Genomic DNA, 18,408 nt, shown 5'->3' with positions numbered 1-18,408 from the left:
TGGCTTCCAGGAATTAAGAACACATCTTTGAGTACCTTCAAATGCCAATGGGCAATCTGAATCTGGTACTTGCTCCTCTTCAAGGAGCACAGTTTGAAAATTATTTGCAATTAAAGGAGAAAAACTTGTAATGAAAGATACCTCTATGAAAATGGCTTCAAAATGTGAAAGAAATCTAGCAACCACATCTTCCAAGAAATCCACGAACAGTCCAACTGTATTTTATAAACAGGCAAGCAAGCAAATAAACAAACCAGCACGTGAAAGAAAACTAGTTAATCTGGGAAACGTTCCACAGAGAAACATTAATCCCTTCAAACCTTATTTGAGCCATTCTAAGCAACCTCACGTATGCTGTTAAATCTATTTTCTGCTTCACTGAAATATGACATAATATTCTTGAGGTGGCCCTATTTTTGGTCCACCAAAGTAGTCCAGGACCCGGAGGTTGGTTATATTCAACTTAGCAAAAAACCAATGATGGTTGCAAGGCCAGGTTTTCAAACCAGGGTGTCGGATGAACAGTGAACCCTTGGCAAAGACCATTTCCATTTCATTTGCCTCGGTAATAATTCCTGACACTATTGTGTGAGCACAGAAGGGACTCTGGGGATCAAATCCATGCTTCCTGTAGAAGTTAGAGTGTGCCAGACATGGTGAGTGTAGCATATGGATTCTTCTGCAGGTTGCCCACCCACTGTGGTAGTAGGTTCAGGTGGAAGTAGGGCATACTGCTGCCCAGTCACAGATGTGCGTCCAGAAGTAGGCCATGCATGCCACGTCCTCGCGGGGAGGGGGAAGGCAGGCAGCGGCGGCAGAGCGCGGTGCCCCAGCCCTGCACCAGCCCCGTGCCAGTGCTGCGGCCAGCACAACTATTAGCGCCAGCTCCGGCAGGGTGAGGAGCAGCGCGCATGCGTGTCTTGGTGGGCCATGGTGGTGACTCCAGTGAGAGCCCGGAAATGGTCAAATTCTTTTTTTTGTTTTAATTTTTTATTACGTTTCTTTATTTTTGAGAGGCAGAGAGAGAAACAGAGCACCAGCGGGGGAGGGGCAGAGAGAGAGAGGGAGACACGGAATCCGAAGCCGGCTCCAGGCTCCCAGCTGTTGGCACAGAGCCCGAGGCGGGGCTTGAACCCACGAACCGTGAGATCATGACCTGAGCTGAAGTCGGACCCTCAACCGACTGAGCCACCCAGGCGCCCCTAGAAATGGTCAAATTTCTAACAAGAGTTCTCACTGTCAAAATATTTCTAAATTCTAGCAAGTGACTCCAAGTAACATTTTTGGGTTGATAAATGAAAATAAAAATTTCCTCCTAGTATTGTGGTTCAACCAAAGTATCATCTACTAATCTGGCCTGAGTCTGCGGGAGGAAAGTCAGTCTACTAAATGACAGGGTAGAGCCTTGATGCACTCACTGCTGAGAATGCTTTCTAGCTCCAGATGGGCTCCTTAGGTTTTATCTCCTCACAATACTAGACTGTTGAGCTCCCACACTTGTGAACGAACGGACTCCGTTCCTGAAATACTAGGATAACAGCTGTGCCACATGAAACGTCCCATTTAACAGTCTGATGACCAAACTGATGATGATAAAATCATTTCTATCAATACATCATTTTGAAAGAGTCAACATTTACACACACAGGATTCATGCCCACAGCTCCCAGTGCGAACCACAACTAGAACACAGTATAACGTTTCCTCATATTTAACAAGATGAAAAGAAACCAACCTCTTTTTTCTTCTTCTCTCTTTAATTTGTCTTCCTCGATTTCTTTTGGTAATTTTTCCTTTTTCTCTTTCTCCACGTCGTTATGCAAGTGCTTCGTGGTGTAACTGAGCGCTGGTGATAGGAGGATCTCCCCATTTTTGCAGAGCTCATCACGGATTTTAATAAAAAACTGCTGCAGCTCCACCGCATCCTCATATATTTCAGAGTCTGTCCTATAAGGGGATCAAGAGTATCCACTGACATACAAGCTGCTTCCTTTACACACCTCGATTACATGTTTAGTTACCAATAATGTTACAGGACATAAGGGTACTTCTGTACAGTAGGGCATCTCCTTGAAAAGTTTTACAACAGGGGCACCTGGGTGGCTCAGTCGGTTAAGCGGCCGACTTCAGCTCGGGTCACGATCTCGCGGTCCGTGAGTTCGAGCCCCGCGTCGGGCTCTGGGCTGATGGCTCAGAGCCTGGAGCCTGTTTCCGATTCTGTGTCTCCCTCTCTCTCTGCCCCTCCCCCGTTCATGCTCTGTCTCTCTCTGTCTCAAAAAAAAATAAAAAAATAAACTTTAAAAAAAAAAAAATTTAAAAGAAAAGTTTTACAACAGAATCTGAAGTGTTGTTTGACCTCGAGGAGGAGTCCCATGGCCACCAGTCTGCTTTTCCTTACGGTTTACTCCTTGTACAGCACATATAAAAGAAAAGGCCTCATACGGTTTTTGGGGAGAAATGTGGTGCAAATATCAACTGATTTTGGCAACAGAAGGGGGCAGCCAGAATCAAGGACTACACCGAGCCTCCCCACTGTGTACAGCACTTGTATCTAATCCTTGGATTAATTTTTACTTTCTCTTAACTGAGGGACCAACACATTATATAAAGTGTTAACAGAAGACTTAGGCAGTGTCGGCTTTCTTCTTTTTGAATCTGTATCATCCTTGCCTAAGCTGGGAGGCCTCAGCAAAAATTTGACCCTAAACTGCAAAGTCATGAGGGCATTCACCCTACAAGGGCGACAGGCCTCAAAGTCTGTGTTCATGTTAGTTTCCCCAGCAGTAACTACACAATGCTGGGGAATCAGCAGAGACAACATAGTGAAAAAGAGAAAAATAATTATCTGTCATACTGAAAGCTTTTTAAAGACTCTTTCTTCATTTACAGAATGAGAGACCTGGGCAAAATCAACTTCAGAATTCAGACTGGAAGAACTTTTATTACTATCTCTATTCCACTGTGGTCTGAGGATCGCTTAAACATAATTCTATTAACTAAGAATCCCAGGGGCTGAAAAATCATTCACAAAGGAAACCACAAAGTCTCAGCAGCATCTACAGAGACATTCTGGTCAGAGGAGTGTGGCAGGTGTAGCAAGCCCAGTGAGCCGCCTGTTGCCACTGACCACTAGAGCATCACGTTTTAGTAAAGCCTCCAGAATGCTTCTCCTCATCAACAAAAGTGAACTGGCAAACAATCTAAAAACACTGCCAGCAATACCCTAAATGCATGTTTCTGGAAAGGTTTTAAAAATCCTTTCAAATTACAAAAATGCTAACACTTGTAGGAAACCAATACAAAAAGTGGTCAAAGGAAGAAATTCCTATGATATCTCGATGCCTGTTTTCTGAAGAGATATCTGAAGCCTGTTCACTTGACATTGAAATTCATTTTATAATAGCTTACAATTTTAAGTATAAAATTAAAGTGAAAATCCAGGGGTGCCTGGGTGGCGCAGTCGGTTAAGCGTCCGACTTCAGCCAGGTCACAATCTCGCGGTCCGTGAGTTCGAGCCCCGCGTCAGGCTCTGGGCTGATGGCTCGGAGCCTGGAGCCTGTTTCCAATGCTGTGTCTCCCTCTCTCTCTGCCCCTCCCCTGTTCATGCTCTGTTTCTCTCTGTCCCAAAAATAAATAAAAAAAAAAAAATGTTGAAAAAAAAAAAGTGAAAATCCATTTTTGGTAATCCCTGTTAAACTGAAAGGGGAGATTCCTAACTCCATCATGTCATGTTGTCTAGTAAGGAAAGTTCTGTACATAGCCATTAGACATCTGACAGATCTTTCCTGTTTTATTTAAACAAAATAATGTGAACAATTAATTTATTAATCTAAGAGGCTCGGTATTCCCTGTATGCACAAGAACAAAAACTCAAGCTGGCAAAACAAAGAGCTCTTATTCCCTTGCTAGTTTATAATCTTTATTTGTAACGTAGACATTCAGTAGAATGAAGTAAGAGTTTAGGAAGCTCTTACTGCTTCCATTGCCCTGGTTGTCCCAAGTCCCTGTAAGGTAGTCAGAGAACTTAATTCAGGAATACTGCCAGCATATTAGGAAAGCCAGCAGCTAACTGGCATGAGTCAGCGCTGTGCTGTTACAGAGTATTGCTGATGGACAAACCACTGTCCCGAGTGAACTTTTCTACACCTCACTTTTCAGACTCCTTCTGTTTCAGGATGTAAAGTCCTAGTTGATACTGGCTGGTAGTGGTAGGTAGGGGTGAGTGTAAAGAAGCATGAACACTGCTGGATATCAACACGGAAATCTAGTGCATATGGACTTCATTAAATTCATGAAATTATGTTTCTGAGAGGTCTTTTTTTCTTAATGTTTTTATTTTTGATAAATAGTGTGCATGGAGAAGGGGCAGAGAGAGAGGGAGACAGAGGATCTGAAATGGACTCTGGGCTGACAGCAGAGAGCCCAACATGGGGCTCGAACTCACGAACTGTGAGATCATGACCTGAACTGAAGTCGGACGCTTAACCAACTAAGCTACCCAAGCGCCCCTAAGATGTCTATCTTCATTACTGGCAAAGTAGATAAAATGATGGTTTATCATTCAACTAAACTGATGCATCTCTACCTCAGCAGCATGGGGTTACCCTTAAGTACTATAAACAGTCATAAGATGACCTTCATTCACAAAGATAAAAATGGCTTCCCATAAAAATGGTTTTGCAAAGCTCTGGGCCAAAGAGTGAAACTCCTCATTATATCATATAAATAAATGCACCCTAGACTCTACCTCCCAGGCCTCAAAAGCAAATTATCAATCATGTCAGTAATGGGAGAATGAAAAGAGCTCATTTCCTAGAGATACAAATCTGTTTATTTCTTGAAATTGTCACATCATCTATATAAGATACACAAAGTTGTTAATGATTTAAGAGACAAATGCACTTTTAGAAGACTCACAGAACTAACCCCAAGATGTAATGGGGATGGGGCACGGGTGGAGGAGAGGGGTGACTTTAGATTTAAGAACTATTTAAAAAAACTGAGAACAAAAATGAAGTCTAAGCTCCATGAAAGCAGGATTTGTCTGTTTTGTCCATTGGTATATCCTATGTATCTAGAACAGACTTATAACTAGTAGCCACTCAATTAACATTTGTTGAATAAATGAAAATAATGAATGTAAATTCTGACTGCAAGATGTCTCCCCATCTTTCTCTTCATTTGTATCTCCAATGTTGAACAATAAGGACCATTTCCTACATGTGTCATCATTCAAGGGCCTCTCCAATCTGACCTCCACTTCACCCATCTCTTGAACATATTAGTTTCCTAACCCTATGCCTTTCCTCAGGCCACTTGCCTTATCTGCATCCCACCCATTCCCCCATTCTTCCCTGATGCCTCATGTCTTTTTTAGAACTCCAGTGCAGAGTTTCTACTCCACCGTCTTTACTATCTATCAAGTTGTTATATGTTGTCTCGTGCCTGGAATTATTCTTCCCCAAGCATAGGACCGATCCCAACTGTCAGGCTTCAAGCTCTTAGAGCACAGAGCACAAGCCTTATCATCCATGGCTGGGCTCCATGACTGGTGTCTTGGTGACTGGCTCTGTGGTGGGGAATAAGATGAACCACTTACAAGTTGTGTGACTTTAGGCAACTTCTATAAGTTTAGGTACCACTTCTTCATATGCAAAGTGGGAAGATTATCATCTAGAATGGCTACAAGGGTTAGAGACTATCTACATAAAGTGTTCAGCACGCTTCTTTATAAAGAGCAGGTGCTTAATGGGAAGAGCATACCTTATTACTAATTTTTCTTTCAAAATCCAGAGCAAATGCAGGCTTCACCAGATTCCCCAGCTAGAATTACCTCACACCCAATGCCTAAAAGTTTCCTTTCAGCATGGTACACTATAAGCTCCAGAAAGGTTTGTATCTTTAGCTTTTTATATTTCCCCAAGTGACTCTAAGAGCAACCAGAAGACATGCCATAACCACTGAACTGAAATTGTTTTAATAATCGATTTATACCAGTGTTATGTGACAAAGATATATTGTAGATCAAAATTAAAAGGGAATTCAAATTTGATGGAAAATTAAACTTGACTGCTTCTTTCAGTGCTTCTAATGCTACAAAAGGCACTTAGAAGTGAGAAATCTGAGATTAAAAAAAAAAAGAAGCCACCCTTTTAGGAAATGGTGATCAAATTTAAATCAGTCTAACCTCAGATCAAGAACTTAGGGCTATCTGCATTTATTTAAAGCATGCTCGGATTGAACTCAAAGTTTAAGAGAAAATCACAATACGATTTCAATTTATAAACATTTTATCCTTTCGAAATGTGTTCTGTGAAAGGCTATATTTTAAGAGTTTATGCTTTTCAACAGATCTTCAACTCCGTCCTCTACTCTTTCTCAAAGGTCCTGACCTAGATGATTTAGCAACGTGACTTCTCTACCCTGTAGCATATACTTGCTCTCTACAAGTTGTGGCAAATTAGAATTCAAAACAGCACCCCACCAACTGGAATCATGTACCTAAGCTGAAATAGTATATCAAAGCAGAATCTTCTTCTGTTTTGTATTTAAATATCACACCTTCTCAAAAAGAAATAGCTTTGAAAACCTACCGATTCATCCTTCTTGCCCTTTCCAAGACTTCAAACATATGCTCTTGAAATAAATCAAGCCGCCGGTAGCGATTATTTTCAACATTCTTTCTAATTATGTCAAAAGTAAGAGGAGGTTTGTTTGGAAAGTTGGGATCCACAGCAGGAATTTCTGCTAAGGAATCACTGTAGCATCTTCCCTCATCATCCTGATGACTCATGACTGACACAAAAAGATTGTGGATAAGCTCTTGAATCAGCAAGGTCACATTTGGGACATGAGAGTCCTCATCTCCCTCCAGGTCTCTCCGAGTTTCAAGCAGGACTTTGTGCAGGACAAGAGCATCTTTGTAGATCAAAGACTCAGGCTCATTGTATGTACACGCATTGTTAAACATCATGACAAAGTCCTCAACCATGGAGTCTATATCTTGGTATTTATTGGCCATCATGTGACTTCGAATTTTTTCCATGTCCATGGGCTTTTTAATGGTCAGGTAGTAGTCAGGCAGCTCAGATCTAGAGGGAAGCCTCAGAAATATGGCACTGAGGCGGCGACCCCTCTTATCAGTATAGTTCTTTACAGCTTCATAGACTTCATTTAGTTTCTGTTGCATTGGAGTCATGTATTTTGATTTTTTAGGAGAAATTCCACTCTTCCTACCTAAAGGAAGAGATTTAATGTTAAGTGGGTAAAATGAAATAAATGAACCCAAATTTGTATACAGTTGGTAAAGCATAACCATAACAAAGGGACTACTCCAAACGATTCGTAAAACACAGTTTAATGTATATCCTAGGGACAACAAAAAAACTGGAAAAAAATTTAAACTGTTTTCAGTAATCATTTTTTAGTGAGAGAGTAAGCACTACCATGTTGAGATAGTTGTGAATAAGGTAGAATAAAGCAAATGAATAGCTATGTGGCATTCTAATTCCATCACCTGTAGTACCCTTGAGAACTGAGATTTTTATCACAGTAGGAAAAAAGATACAGATGTTAAAACAGAGAACACTGCATAAAAACCTTACAGCCATAAAGCTCAGTTAAGAGCATCAGTATGAACTTATGATGTATTTTATCTATTTTTATTTAAAAATTTTTTTTTAACATTTATTCATCTTTGAGAGACAGAGAGAGACAGAGCATGAGCGGGAAAGGGGCAGAGAGAGGGAGACACAGAATCTGAAGCAGGCTCCAGGCTCCAAGCTGTCAGCACAGAGCGCGATGCGGGGCTCAAACTCACGAACTGTGAAATCATGACCTGAGCTGAAGTCGGACGCTCAACCGACTGAGCCACCCAGGCGCCCCTTGATGTATTTTATCTTTAAATATAAAACAAACACACACAAAATTTCTTATCTCTGTCCACTGAAAATCTTAGAAACAATGACCAATCCAGTATCAGTATAATCCCATGGGGTTTTGACTATAATTTTGAAATAGGGATTTCAAATACTGACACCAGTAACTCTTCAGCAAATGGCAGATGCACCGTTGGCATAAGATGAACCTTGTGTATCTTGAAACATGAGATAGTAAAGAATCTATCAATGCCTCCTTACTACGGTCATGTCAAAAAAACACGGCAGCCAGCCTGGGACAACAGGAGCATCAATAAAGGCAACTGCAATGGGTTAAAACCCAGCAACATGTCTAAATTTAGTAGTTCTTAATGATATATAAAACTGAACAAATGAGCTGGGTAAATGTTGGAGGATGTTGGTAAATCAATGCATTATTCTGAAAACTAGTAAGCCAAGGGGGGAGGGGGGGCACCTTTTATCCTTTCAAAACAAAAAACCAAACCAAACCAAACCAAACCAAAACAAGATGAACAAAAAACTACCACTGGGTAACCAAATTCTGGATGAGGCATAGTTTCTCTATACAGAAGTATTCCAGTTGGTAAATGAGCAAGGAATGATAAAATCACACTATTGCTATTTTATACCTCTTTAATGAATTAAGGTAGTCAGCATCAATAGCTGTTAACACATGGGAGAAACAACCAGCTGTTACAGGGTCACCCAATGAAAGCCCATATACCACCTCTGAAGTTGGTTTCTGTACCAAAAGGAGGGGACGAAGATCAAATCTAATTTAAATCTGATCAAGCCTCTTGCTCCAATTGTCAATTTAAAGGAAATGCCAAGCACACTGAAACATGTTAAACTATAGCAAAGGAACGCAATTAGCAAAACCCAGACTATGGGAAGCTACAGTAAAATCCCAGTTTCTTCAACAAATAAACTGCAAGGCAAAAAAAAAAAAAAAAAAAAAAAAAGAAAGAAGAGAGGAGAATTTATGGATTAGAAGTATCAATCAAATGCAGTATATGGACCTTATTTAGATTCTACCTCAACCAGACACTGCTTCAACCTGTGATGTAATGTATGTATAGAAAACCTATTATGAAGCATCCTTGCTGAACTGAAACTTAATCTAATCAAGCCTCCGGAGTAAATGTTTTTAAGAAATGAGAGGAATAAAGAGGAAAAAGTTAGCTGATATCACAAAGAAGTGAACTGATTAATCCAGAACATGAAAGTGTACAAGAAAGTGATCTAGGAGGGCACCTGGGTGGCTCAGTTGGTTAAGCATCCGACTTCAGCTCAGGTCATGATCTCATGGTGGGTTCGAGCCCTGTGTTGGGCTCTGTGCTGACAGTTCAGAGCCTGGAGCCTGCTTCGGGTTCTGTGTCTCTCACTCTCTCTGCTCCTCCCCCACTCATGCTCGGTCTCTCTCTTCCTCTCTCTCTCTCTCTCAAAAATAAATAAAAACATTAAAAAGATTAAAAAAAAAGTGGTCTGGTTTTTTGTTGTTTTTTTTTTTTAAATTTTTTTTTTCAACGTTTTTTATTTATTTTTGGGACAGAGAGAGACAGAGCATGAACGGGGGAGGGGCAGAGAGAGAGGGAGACACAGAATCGGAAACAGGCTCCAGGCTCCGAGCCATCAGCCCAGAGCCTGACGCGGGGCTCGAACTCACGGACCGCGAGATCGTGACCTGGCTGAAGTCGGACGCTTAACTGACTGCGCCACCCAGGCGCCCCAAAAGTGGTCTGGTTTTTGAAGAGTCAATGGCTTGACCATAAAAAAAAAAAAAAAAGGGAGGGGTTTGCTCTAGGTTAGGCCAGAGGGCATAATGATTAAATAGAACATAAAGAACTTAATTAAGTCCTGATTTGAAGAAACCAACTGTAAAAATACATTTTGAGACAATCAGTAAAATTTGGAAATTTGTCAGGTATTAGGTGAAACCAAGAAATGGTTTTGTTAGTAGCAATGATTTTATGGATATTTAATAAAATACCTGCAAATATTAGAGGTACGTACTGAATTATGTAAAAATGAAGTGACATGCCTGAATTTCCTTTAAAATAATTTAGAACAAAAAACACAGAGAGAACAGTGGATATAGGAGATAAGTAAGGCACAACCTTGATAAATGCTGAGTAACAGTACTACTCTTCATATCTGTAGATGTTTGAAATTTTTCATAATACAAAACAGAAATGAAAAGGAAATCAACAATAAAATTTCTTTTCCCTGAGCTTTAAAAAATATATGTATATTTAGTTACTGCTGAATTATCTACCGTTTCCTAACTCAACTTATGGAATTATTTCGATTTTTTAAAAACCCTTCTTAAAAATTTTATTTATTTGGGTTATTTGTTTATTTATTTATTTAGAGGGGGGAGGGGCAGAGAGGGAGAGAGATAATCCCAAGCAGACTCTGCTCTGTCAGCGTAGAGCCCAATATGATGCTTGATCCGAGCTGTGAAATCACGACCTGAGCCAAAATCAAGAGTTAGACACTTAATTGACTGAGCCACCCAGGTGCCCCTTAAATTAATTTTTAAAAGTAATCTCTATACCCAATCTGGGGCTTGAACACATGCCCCCAAGATCAAGAGTTGCATGCTCCACTGAGCTAGTCAGATGCACCCTAGAATGAATTCTATTTTTATAAGGCACTGTGTCCCTAAAAAGTAAAACAAAGGTTTTCATTTCTGCAAAACTTCTGCATGCTTTTACAATTCCATAAAAAGATAAATCCCTTAACATGAAGGAATCACCACTTAGCAGTAAGTCATACTCAAAACTACTATAATACTTCATTTATAGTAATTTCATATAAAAAAGCAAGGTCTGTTTGTTTTTCCCCTTTCAGCAAATATACTTCCAAAGAATATTTGACAACACCATTATCATAGGCTTGGTATTTATTTTACTTACATACTGTAAATAAGGCAGAAACCTCTTGTTTAGCCCAATGCTATTAACTGCTTTTGTTGTCTTTTCTGCCCTCAGTTTTTTTGTTTTGCTTTGAATTTCTTTAACATTTATTTAACTTTGGGAGAGAGAGAGAGAGAGAGAGAGAGAGACAGCAAGCGAGCACAGGGAAGGGGCAGAGAGAGAGGGAGACACAGAATCTGAAGCAGGCTCCAGGTTCTGAGCTGTCAGCACAGAGACCGATGCGGGGCTCAAACTCATGGACAGTGAGATCATGACCTGAGTGGAAGTCAGATGCTTAACCGACTGAGCCAACCCAGGAGCCCCTCCTTCCCTCACAGTTTTAATAAAATCACCATCCACAAACCAACTCAAAAGACAAGTGCAGTGGCTGAGCATCTAATACTTTGAATTCTATGTAGGATCTGCTGCTGGGATTCACTTTTAATTCCAGTAATCAGCAAACAAGCAAACATATAAAATACCAAATCTGCCACTACACTCTTGCAGGCATAATATGTGGGAAAAGTATCTATTCTTACCATTTAAATTTTACAAAGTGTCCACAGCATTTAAGAAAGTTAACAAAACCTCTGACATTATATACTATTCCCCACATGCTTTTCACATTTTAACTACTTAAAATATAGAAGAGAGTACTTGAGGGGAAGAGAAAAAACTCCATGCTGGAAGTGTCAGTCCAAACATATTCACCAATAAATTAAGTATTATCTCAGTGAATCAGTACTATCCTTGACAGACTAAACTGAAAAACAAAGTGTGAGGCTGCCTTACTCAGCTTGAGTTTGGGAGAAGCCACGTCATCATCATCAGGCAGTGGGCCCAGCTCTTTCCTTTTATCCTTGAGTAACTTTTCCAGGATGTGCGCATCGTTGTACACCTATATTCCATAAATATATTTAAAATTATTTTCTAAAAAATGTTCTATTGAAGTATAACATGCATCTATAAAGAAGTTTTAAAGACACAGGTTAGCATAGATGAGAACTAAAGAAATAAAGCTTGAGATCACTACAGAGTAACAAAATCGCATCTTTGAGGGGTGGGCCTCAGCCTCAAATGGTTTGTTGTTTAAGCTTTCCAGGTGATTCTAATGTGCAGACATGCATGCTACAGTTTCAGAACTACTGCAGTAGAATCACTGCAAGTTTTTACCGAACTTCTGAAACATATTTACGTGTGTTGCTTTTTTCATAAATCTCTCTCCCACTGGACCCTCAAGGTAGCTGACTTAGCTCAATGGGAATTAAAACTGAAAAATATCTGATAGACAGTATTAGCTCAAATATTGTTAAATGGCATTTAATATCAGTCTGAATTCACAATGTAGACTCTGATCTGTGAAAAGCAACAATCCCTGCTTGGGACTGCTCTCTGAAGACTGAGCCAAGGGTGGTAATATGTAGCCAAGAACAAGGTTATTCACCTAATGGCCACACCCCAACAGCTATATCCCCGACTCTCTCCACAGAGGCTCCCCTGACCGCCACCACAGCAGAGGGGCTGAAGGAATAAATGCTCTCTCTTCTTTGGCTACTTTTCTTAAGGGTGGCTTTTTTCTCAATCAGTAGCAGACAAGTGGCAAATTCGCCAATGATACTAAGGAGAGTGTAAACCCCTATGATAGGGGGTTTGATCACAAGTACCCTCAATGCCTAGTTTATTTTGTAAGAGCAAAAGAAAAGAAATACATGATTTTAAAGTTATTTTATTTCTGGGAGATTTAATGTAGACAAAGGAAATTCGAAAAGTATATGCACTCTCACCAATGTTCAGTGCATTATTTACCATAACCAAGGTATAGAAGCAAACTAAGTGTCCATCAATAGATGAATGGATAAAGAAAACACACGTGCGTGCGCATGCATGCACGGGGAGGGGGAGGGAGAGGGAGTGGGGGAGAGTATTATTCAGCCATAAAAAAAAAATGAAATCTTGTCCTTTGTGACAATGTGGATGAACTCTGATGGCATTATGCTAGTTGAAATAAGTCAGACAGAGAAAGACAAACACCATATCATCTCACATATGTGTAGATTCTAAACAAACAAACAAACAAACCAAAAACCCAAGCTCATACAGAACAGATCAGTGGTTCGCAGAGAGAGGGGATGGGGATAGGTGGAATGGATGAAGGGGGTCAAAAGCACAAACTTCTAGTTAGAAAATAAGATATAGTGTACAGCATGGTGCTAGTTATTAAAACTGTAGTGCATATCTGAAAGCTGCTAAGAGAGTAGATCTAAAAGTTTTCACCACAAGAAAAAAAATTTTGTAACTATGCATGATTGCAAATGTTAATGAGGTTTACTATAATCACATGGCAATATATACAAATACAATAGCATTATGTTGCACACTTGAAACTAATATAATGGTATAGGTCAATTAAATTTCAACAAAAAATAAAGAATATGAAATAAAAAAACAAAAGAATATATCCTAGTTATACTGATAAAGAACTGAAAATCAAGATGCTTCATAACAAAATCAATGATTTAGAGGTACATTTATGAATATATCTTAATTCTTATATGACCATACCATTTTGTGGACTCTCCCTGGAGAAGTATGTTATTGAGGGTAGTAATAATGAGGAAAGATTTTAATGTCACTGGGTTTTCATTTGAATGCTTATTTGAACACCAGGCACCATGCTACATGCTCTATGTATATTCTCTCATTTAAATCCTGTGATAACCCTGTTGGAAGTACTATTATTATCTCCACTGCACAGATGAGGAAAATGAAGCTCAGAGAAGATAAGTTACTTACATGGGCTTTGGAAGAGCAGAATTCAAATTTGGGATGTCAAACTACATAGTATAAACTTTTAACCTATACAGTGTACTGTCTCCCATTTTAAACAATTAAAAAAGACAAAGTATTAAGCTACTCATTGAGAAGAGTAACCTGAGTGAGGCTTCTAGATCTGGTCTCTCAAGATGCATTACTCTACCAGCACCCAAAAGAAAACGTGCCTCCTGCAGGATTCCTACACATTTTTTACCTGGGAGCCCTCCTCGTTGTAATGCCTGGCATTCCGGAACATCAGCTTCATGTCTTCTATCATTCCCTCTTCCCCTGCGTATTTGTCATTGCGGATGTTATGTTCAATTATTTTCAAGTCCATTGGCTCCAATATGATTTTATAATAATCAGGATAGTCCTTTTTGGATGGTTTAACCATAAATAGATCACAAAGTCTTCTGCCTGAACCTGGCTCACGAGCTTCAAGAACAACATTGAATAAGATTTTCATTCGCTGCTTTCTTATGTTCTTTTTACTGTTGAGGCGGGAGGTAGAAAAGGGGAGAAATGAGAAGAGGTTCAGTTTTCTTTATACAGGGATGAACATGAAATGAAACAAACTAAACTTGTGGGAAGGTGCTTTATAATGATCATAATTTACTGATTACATATGCCACAAACACAGTAAACATGCTGGAAGCTATAAGCAAATATTAGGAGAATTTCCAAATAGTTAAAATTAAAACAGTGACTCTAGTAGGAGCAGCCAATGAACACCAGACAAACCTGTTTAAAATATTTATGAAATGCAATGCTTAAAAAAAAGCTTTCTCTAACATCCAAAGAAAATGAAACTCTATTATCAGTTGAAATACACTTTTTGTTTTTAAGAACACAGCAAAAGTGGAATAAAACTACTGATTCCCTGCTGTTACTAACAGTCTCACTTCAAAACACCAAAACCTGGGGAGCCTGGGTGGCTCAGTCGGTTGAGTGACCAACTTTGGCTCAGGTCATGATCTCACGGTTTGTGAGTTCGAGCCCTGTGTTGGGTTCTTGTGTTGACAGCTCAGAGCCTGGAGCCTGCTTCCGATTCTGTGTCTCCCTCGCTCTCTGCCCCTCCCCTACTCATGCTCTCTGTCTCAGAAATAAACAAACATTAAAAAAAATTTTTTTTAAAAAAACACCAAAACCAAACACACACACAGAGAATATCCCATCTCTTAAGACAACCACTCTGAGTACCTGCATATCCTGATTACCAGAAAACAAAGGGAGGCTACCTGCAAGACTAGAGTCTCTACAATGCATACAGGTCTCTCCTGCATTTATCCTGTCTAGGTCACTCCCTGCTCCCTCCAGCTCTGTCAGCATTACTCCAAAATCCCAATCTAGCCTAAGGAATAAATGCTCAGTGGTTCACCTGAGCTCTTGAGAAAATTTTCATCTTGAATGTGAGTCCTTGTCTTGTTCTCCAAATTCTCCCTGTGAGATGTGAAACTAAGCCACAAATATGTGTAGTGTGGAACAAAGTCAAGGGGCCACAGGTTAGAACCTGAGTTAAAAAGGAGCCCAAGAGAACAGATAGTCTGTCTCTTAACTGTTGAGGAAACTGGCTCAGAGAGGCTAAATGACTTGCCCAAGGCGAGTGGTCCAGTGAATTATTAGAAGAGATGATTTTCCAGCATGATTTCTGGCCCACTATGTGTATGTTTTCAGGACACTGATAAATTCTACCAAAGCTCAAACCAGCAGTCTCAAGATGAATACTCAGGTAGGTAATAAAATGAAATGATTTATGACTTAATTTCTATTCAACAAATGCTTATAAGGTGGTATAATGTAGTACTTAGAAGTAAATATTTTTTATCTGTTTCCTGTCTTATAAATGGAAGGAAGTACATTTCTGAAGAAAACTATGTGGCCAAATGGGTCTCCTGGTTCAGTGACTCACTCTACTGTGTCACGATGAGGCCAAAGGCCAGATTATTTTCTCTCCCAAGTTCAAAATATGTTTTTTAAAAAAGAAACAAAACCTAATACAGAATAATTAATAGACAAGAAAAGAAATATCCACCTTTAAGTCAAGCTTTTAAAATGTGTCAGAAATGAGGGGCGCCTGGGTAGCTCAGTCACCTTGGTTTGGCTCAGGTCATGTTCTCTTATAGTTTCGTGGATTCAAGCCCTGCATTGGGCTCTGCGCTGGCAGCATGGAGCCTGCTTGGGATTCTCTCTCTCTTTCTCTCTCTCTCTGCCCCAACCCCACTCATGCTGTCTCTGTCTCTCTCAAAATAAATAAACTTAAATGTGTCAGAAATGGGAAAATAAAAATAAATAATAAAATGTCAAAAATGCCTATCTTCCAAGCATCATGGAGCTAAGATAGTGTGGAAGTGGTTAGTTAGGAAGGGAAAAAGAACCTGTTTCCTTTGCCTTCACTCAGACTGCTCATTTCCCTTGGGTAATCCTGAATGGTCCCGGGACCATTTCTGCTGTTTTCCCCTCTTAGTACTTTTGTGTCTCTGCATCAGGTAAATGATTGTTAGATATGTTAGGAGTTTCATCCAGTGGGAATTATTTCCTTGAAGAGACATCTGGGGAGAGCCAAGAGTCCTCTTAGTCCAGGACTCTAGCAAGTGGATAATGGAAAGGGAACTTGGGACAGAGCTCCAAAACCACAGAGCTCCACATCTGGGCAGAGATTAGAACACAGATGACAGAAGCCTCTAAAGAAAAATTTCAGAATCTCAATTTGATACCCAGGAAATCTATGTTAGAACTACTAAAGATACTTATGGTTTCTTTGGGTCTCACTTGTGTGTAGAGGGGTAGAACTTCAAAATGAAGACTCAGAAATCCCATTTTGGTTTTTCTGTTTGTTTTCCAGAATTGATTGTTTTCTTTCTTTTTTTTAAAAATATAATTTATTATCAACTTGGCTAACACACAGTGTATACAGTGTGCTGTTGGTTTTGGGGGTAGATTCCCATGGTTCATCGCTTACATACAACACCCAGTGCTCATCCCAGCAAGCGCCCTCCTCAATGCCCATCACCCATTTTCCCCTCTCCCCAACTCCCATCATCCATCCCTCAGTCTGTTCTCTGTATTTCAGAGTCTCTTATGGTTTGCTTCCCTCCCTTTCTGCTTGTAACTATTTTTTCCATTCCCCTCCCCCACGGTCTTCTGTTAAGTTTCTCAAGATCCACATGAGTGAAAACATACGGTATCTGTCTTTCTCTGACTGACTTAATTCACTTAGCATGATACTTTCAGTTCCATCCACAGAAATCCCATTTTGAACCCAAGCTTAAAAAATCTCTTCAATCATCAACTCAAAATGAAATCACTCCTCATTCCAGGAATACCATACATAACAATTCAAGGTGCCTTACTTAGTCCAGGTAAGCTCTCTTCCCTTCCTAGTTCTAGTACACTACTCCCAATTACCACTGGACTTTTCTATATGAAGCTACAAATACTCTGACAGTGGATCTAGGGCAGAATTTCATGAGCTTTTTGAAGAGGAGGGAAGGCTTTTAACTGGATTTTAGAAAAAGGGTCAACAAAGTAAAAGATGGGCGAGTGGGATAACTCTGACACTAGGCAGCCTTATATGGGACATATCCAAAATATGAAATCTGGGGCACCTGGGTAGCTCAGCTGGTTAGGCATCTCACTTCTACTCAGGTCATGATCTCACGGTTCATGAGTTGGAGCCCTGCTTCGGGCTCTGTGCTGACAGCTCAGTGCCTGGAGCCTGCTTCGGATTCTGTGCCCCCCACCCCCGCCCCTCCCCTGCTTGTGTTCTCTCTCTCTCAAAAAAACCCCAAAAAACCAAACATGTAAAAAAATATATAATTCAAAATGGGAAATCTGAGTTTATTTAAGACAGTGCTCTAATAATTGAAATGTACTCTTTTAGGACTTTTATTACCAATAGTATCTTTTTCCCATTTGTATCATTCACTCTTTAAGAGAGTGATGTGTAACTGGTTTCTATCCTCAAAGGCAAGCAAAACTTTTGTTATCAGGGCCACTTATAACCTTGTCTGAACAAACTCAGTTTTGTTACTTTGCTGACATTTTCCTGGATCCTTATATTGCCTTTGTGACTGAGAACTACTGGTTCATTAGTTTTAATCTGGCTGCCAGAAAAAACTCAAGAGCTAAATTTCATTCTCTCTATAGCAACTGTTTTAGCTTGGGTGGCTGGTGTATTTACTTTATCTCTTTCCAATATGGATGCTGAACTTTATTATATCCATGACTCTTGGAAGTAACTTCAAGTACTTTCTGAAAGCAGTAAACTCTACATTACAAAAAACAGATACCATATTCCCCTAACTGGTACTTTCTGTTCAGTTTTCTTTCTTTCTTTCTTTCTTTTTTAAGCGTTTATTCATTTTTGAGAGATGGAAAGATGAATGCAAGCAGGGATGGCGGAGGGAGAGGAGGAGACACAGAATCCGAAGCAGGCTCCAGGCTCTGAGCTGTCAGCACAGAGCCCGATGCAGGGCTTGACCTTACCAACTGCGAGATCATAACCTGAGCTGAAGTCGGACGCTCAACAGACTGAGCCACCTAGCTGCCCTTCTGTTCACTGTTTTCAATGTTACTTTGTTTTTCAGATTCTTCTTAGAACGCTTCCATGCGTCTTACCTGTCCTCCTCTCTCAGACCACCAACTGTAAATAGTTTGTTTACTCCTCCCCATTTTGGGAAAGGCACATAAATCTTGGACCTTGTAACTGGCATACTCATTCTTCTTTTTTTAATCAGCATCTTTGAACACACTAAAGTAAACTATATCTCAAGGGAGTT

The 18,408-nt window shown here is 39.9% G+C and overlaps 1 protein-coding gene across 47 annotated transcripts in view; it reads right to left on the bottom strand.

The window, feature by feature from the left end:
- Positions 1-18,408, bottom strand: part of PBRM1 (polybromo 1) — a 116,901-nt gene that overhangs the window by 45,134 nt on the left and 53,359 nt on the right. For all 47 annotated transcript variants that reach the window (XM_086697962.1, XM_086697966.1, XM_086697952.1 and 44 more), the window contains 4 exons: positions 13,845-14,121; positions 11,609-11,714; positions 6,594-7,236; positions 1,736-1,947 (listed from right to left, as the gene is read on the bottom strand). In XM_086697962.1, the coding sequence (XP_086554088.1) occupies positions 1,736-1,947; positions 6,594-7,236; positions 11,609-11,714; positions 13,845-14,121 (1,238 nt within the window). The remainder of the gene's footprint in view (positions 1-1,735; positions 1,948-6,593; positions 7,237-11,608; positions 11,715-13,844; positions 14,122-18,408) is intronic.

This window comes from Puma concolor, chromosome A2 (assembly GCF_028749965.1).
Source record: "Puma concolor isolate L17-30 chromosome A2, mPumCon1.1.hap2, whole genome shotgun sequence".
NCBI classification, from domain to species: domain Eukaryota; kingdom Metazoa; phylum Chordata; class Mammalia; order Carnivora; family Felidae; genus Puma; species Puma concolor.
The sequence above is the reverse complement of the archived record's forward strand: the minus strand, read 5'-3'. Positions and strand labels throughout refer to the sequence as shown.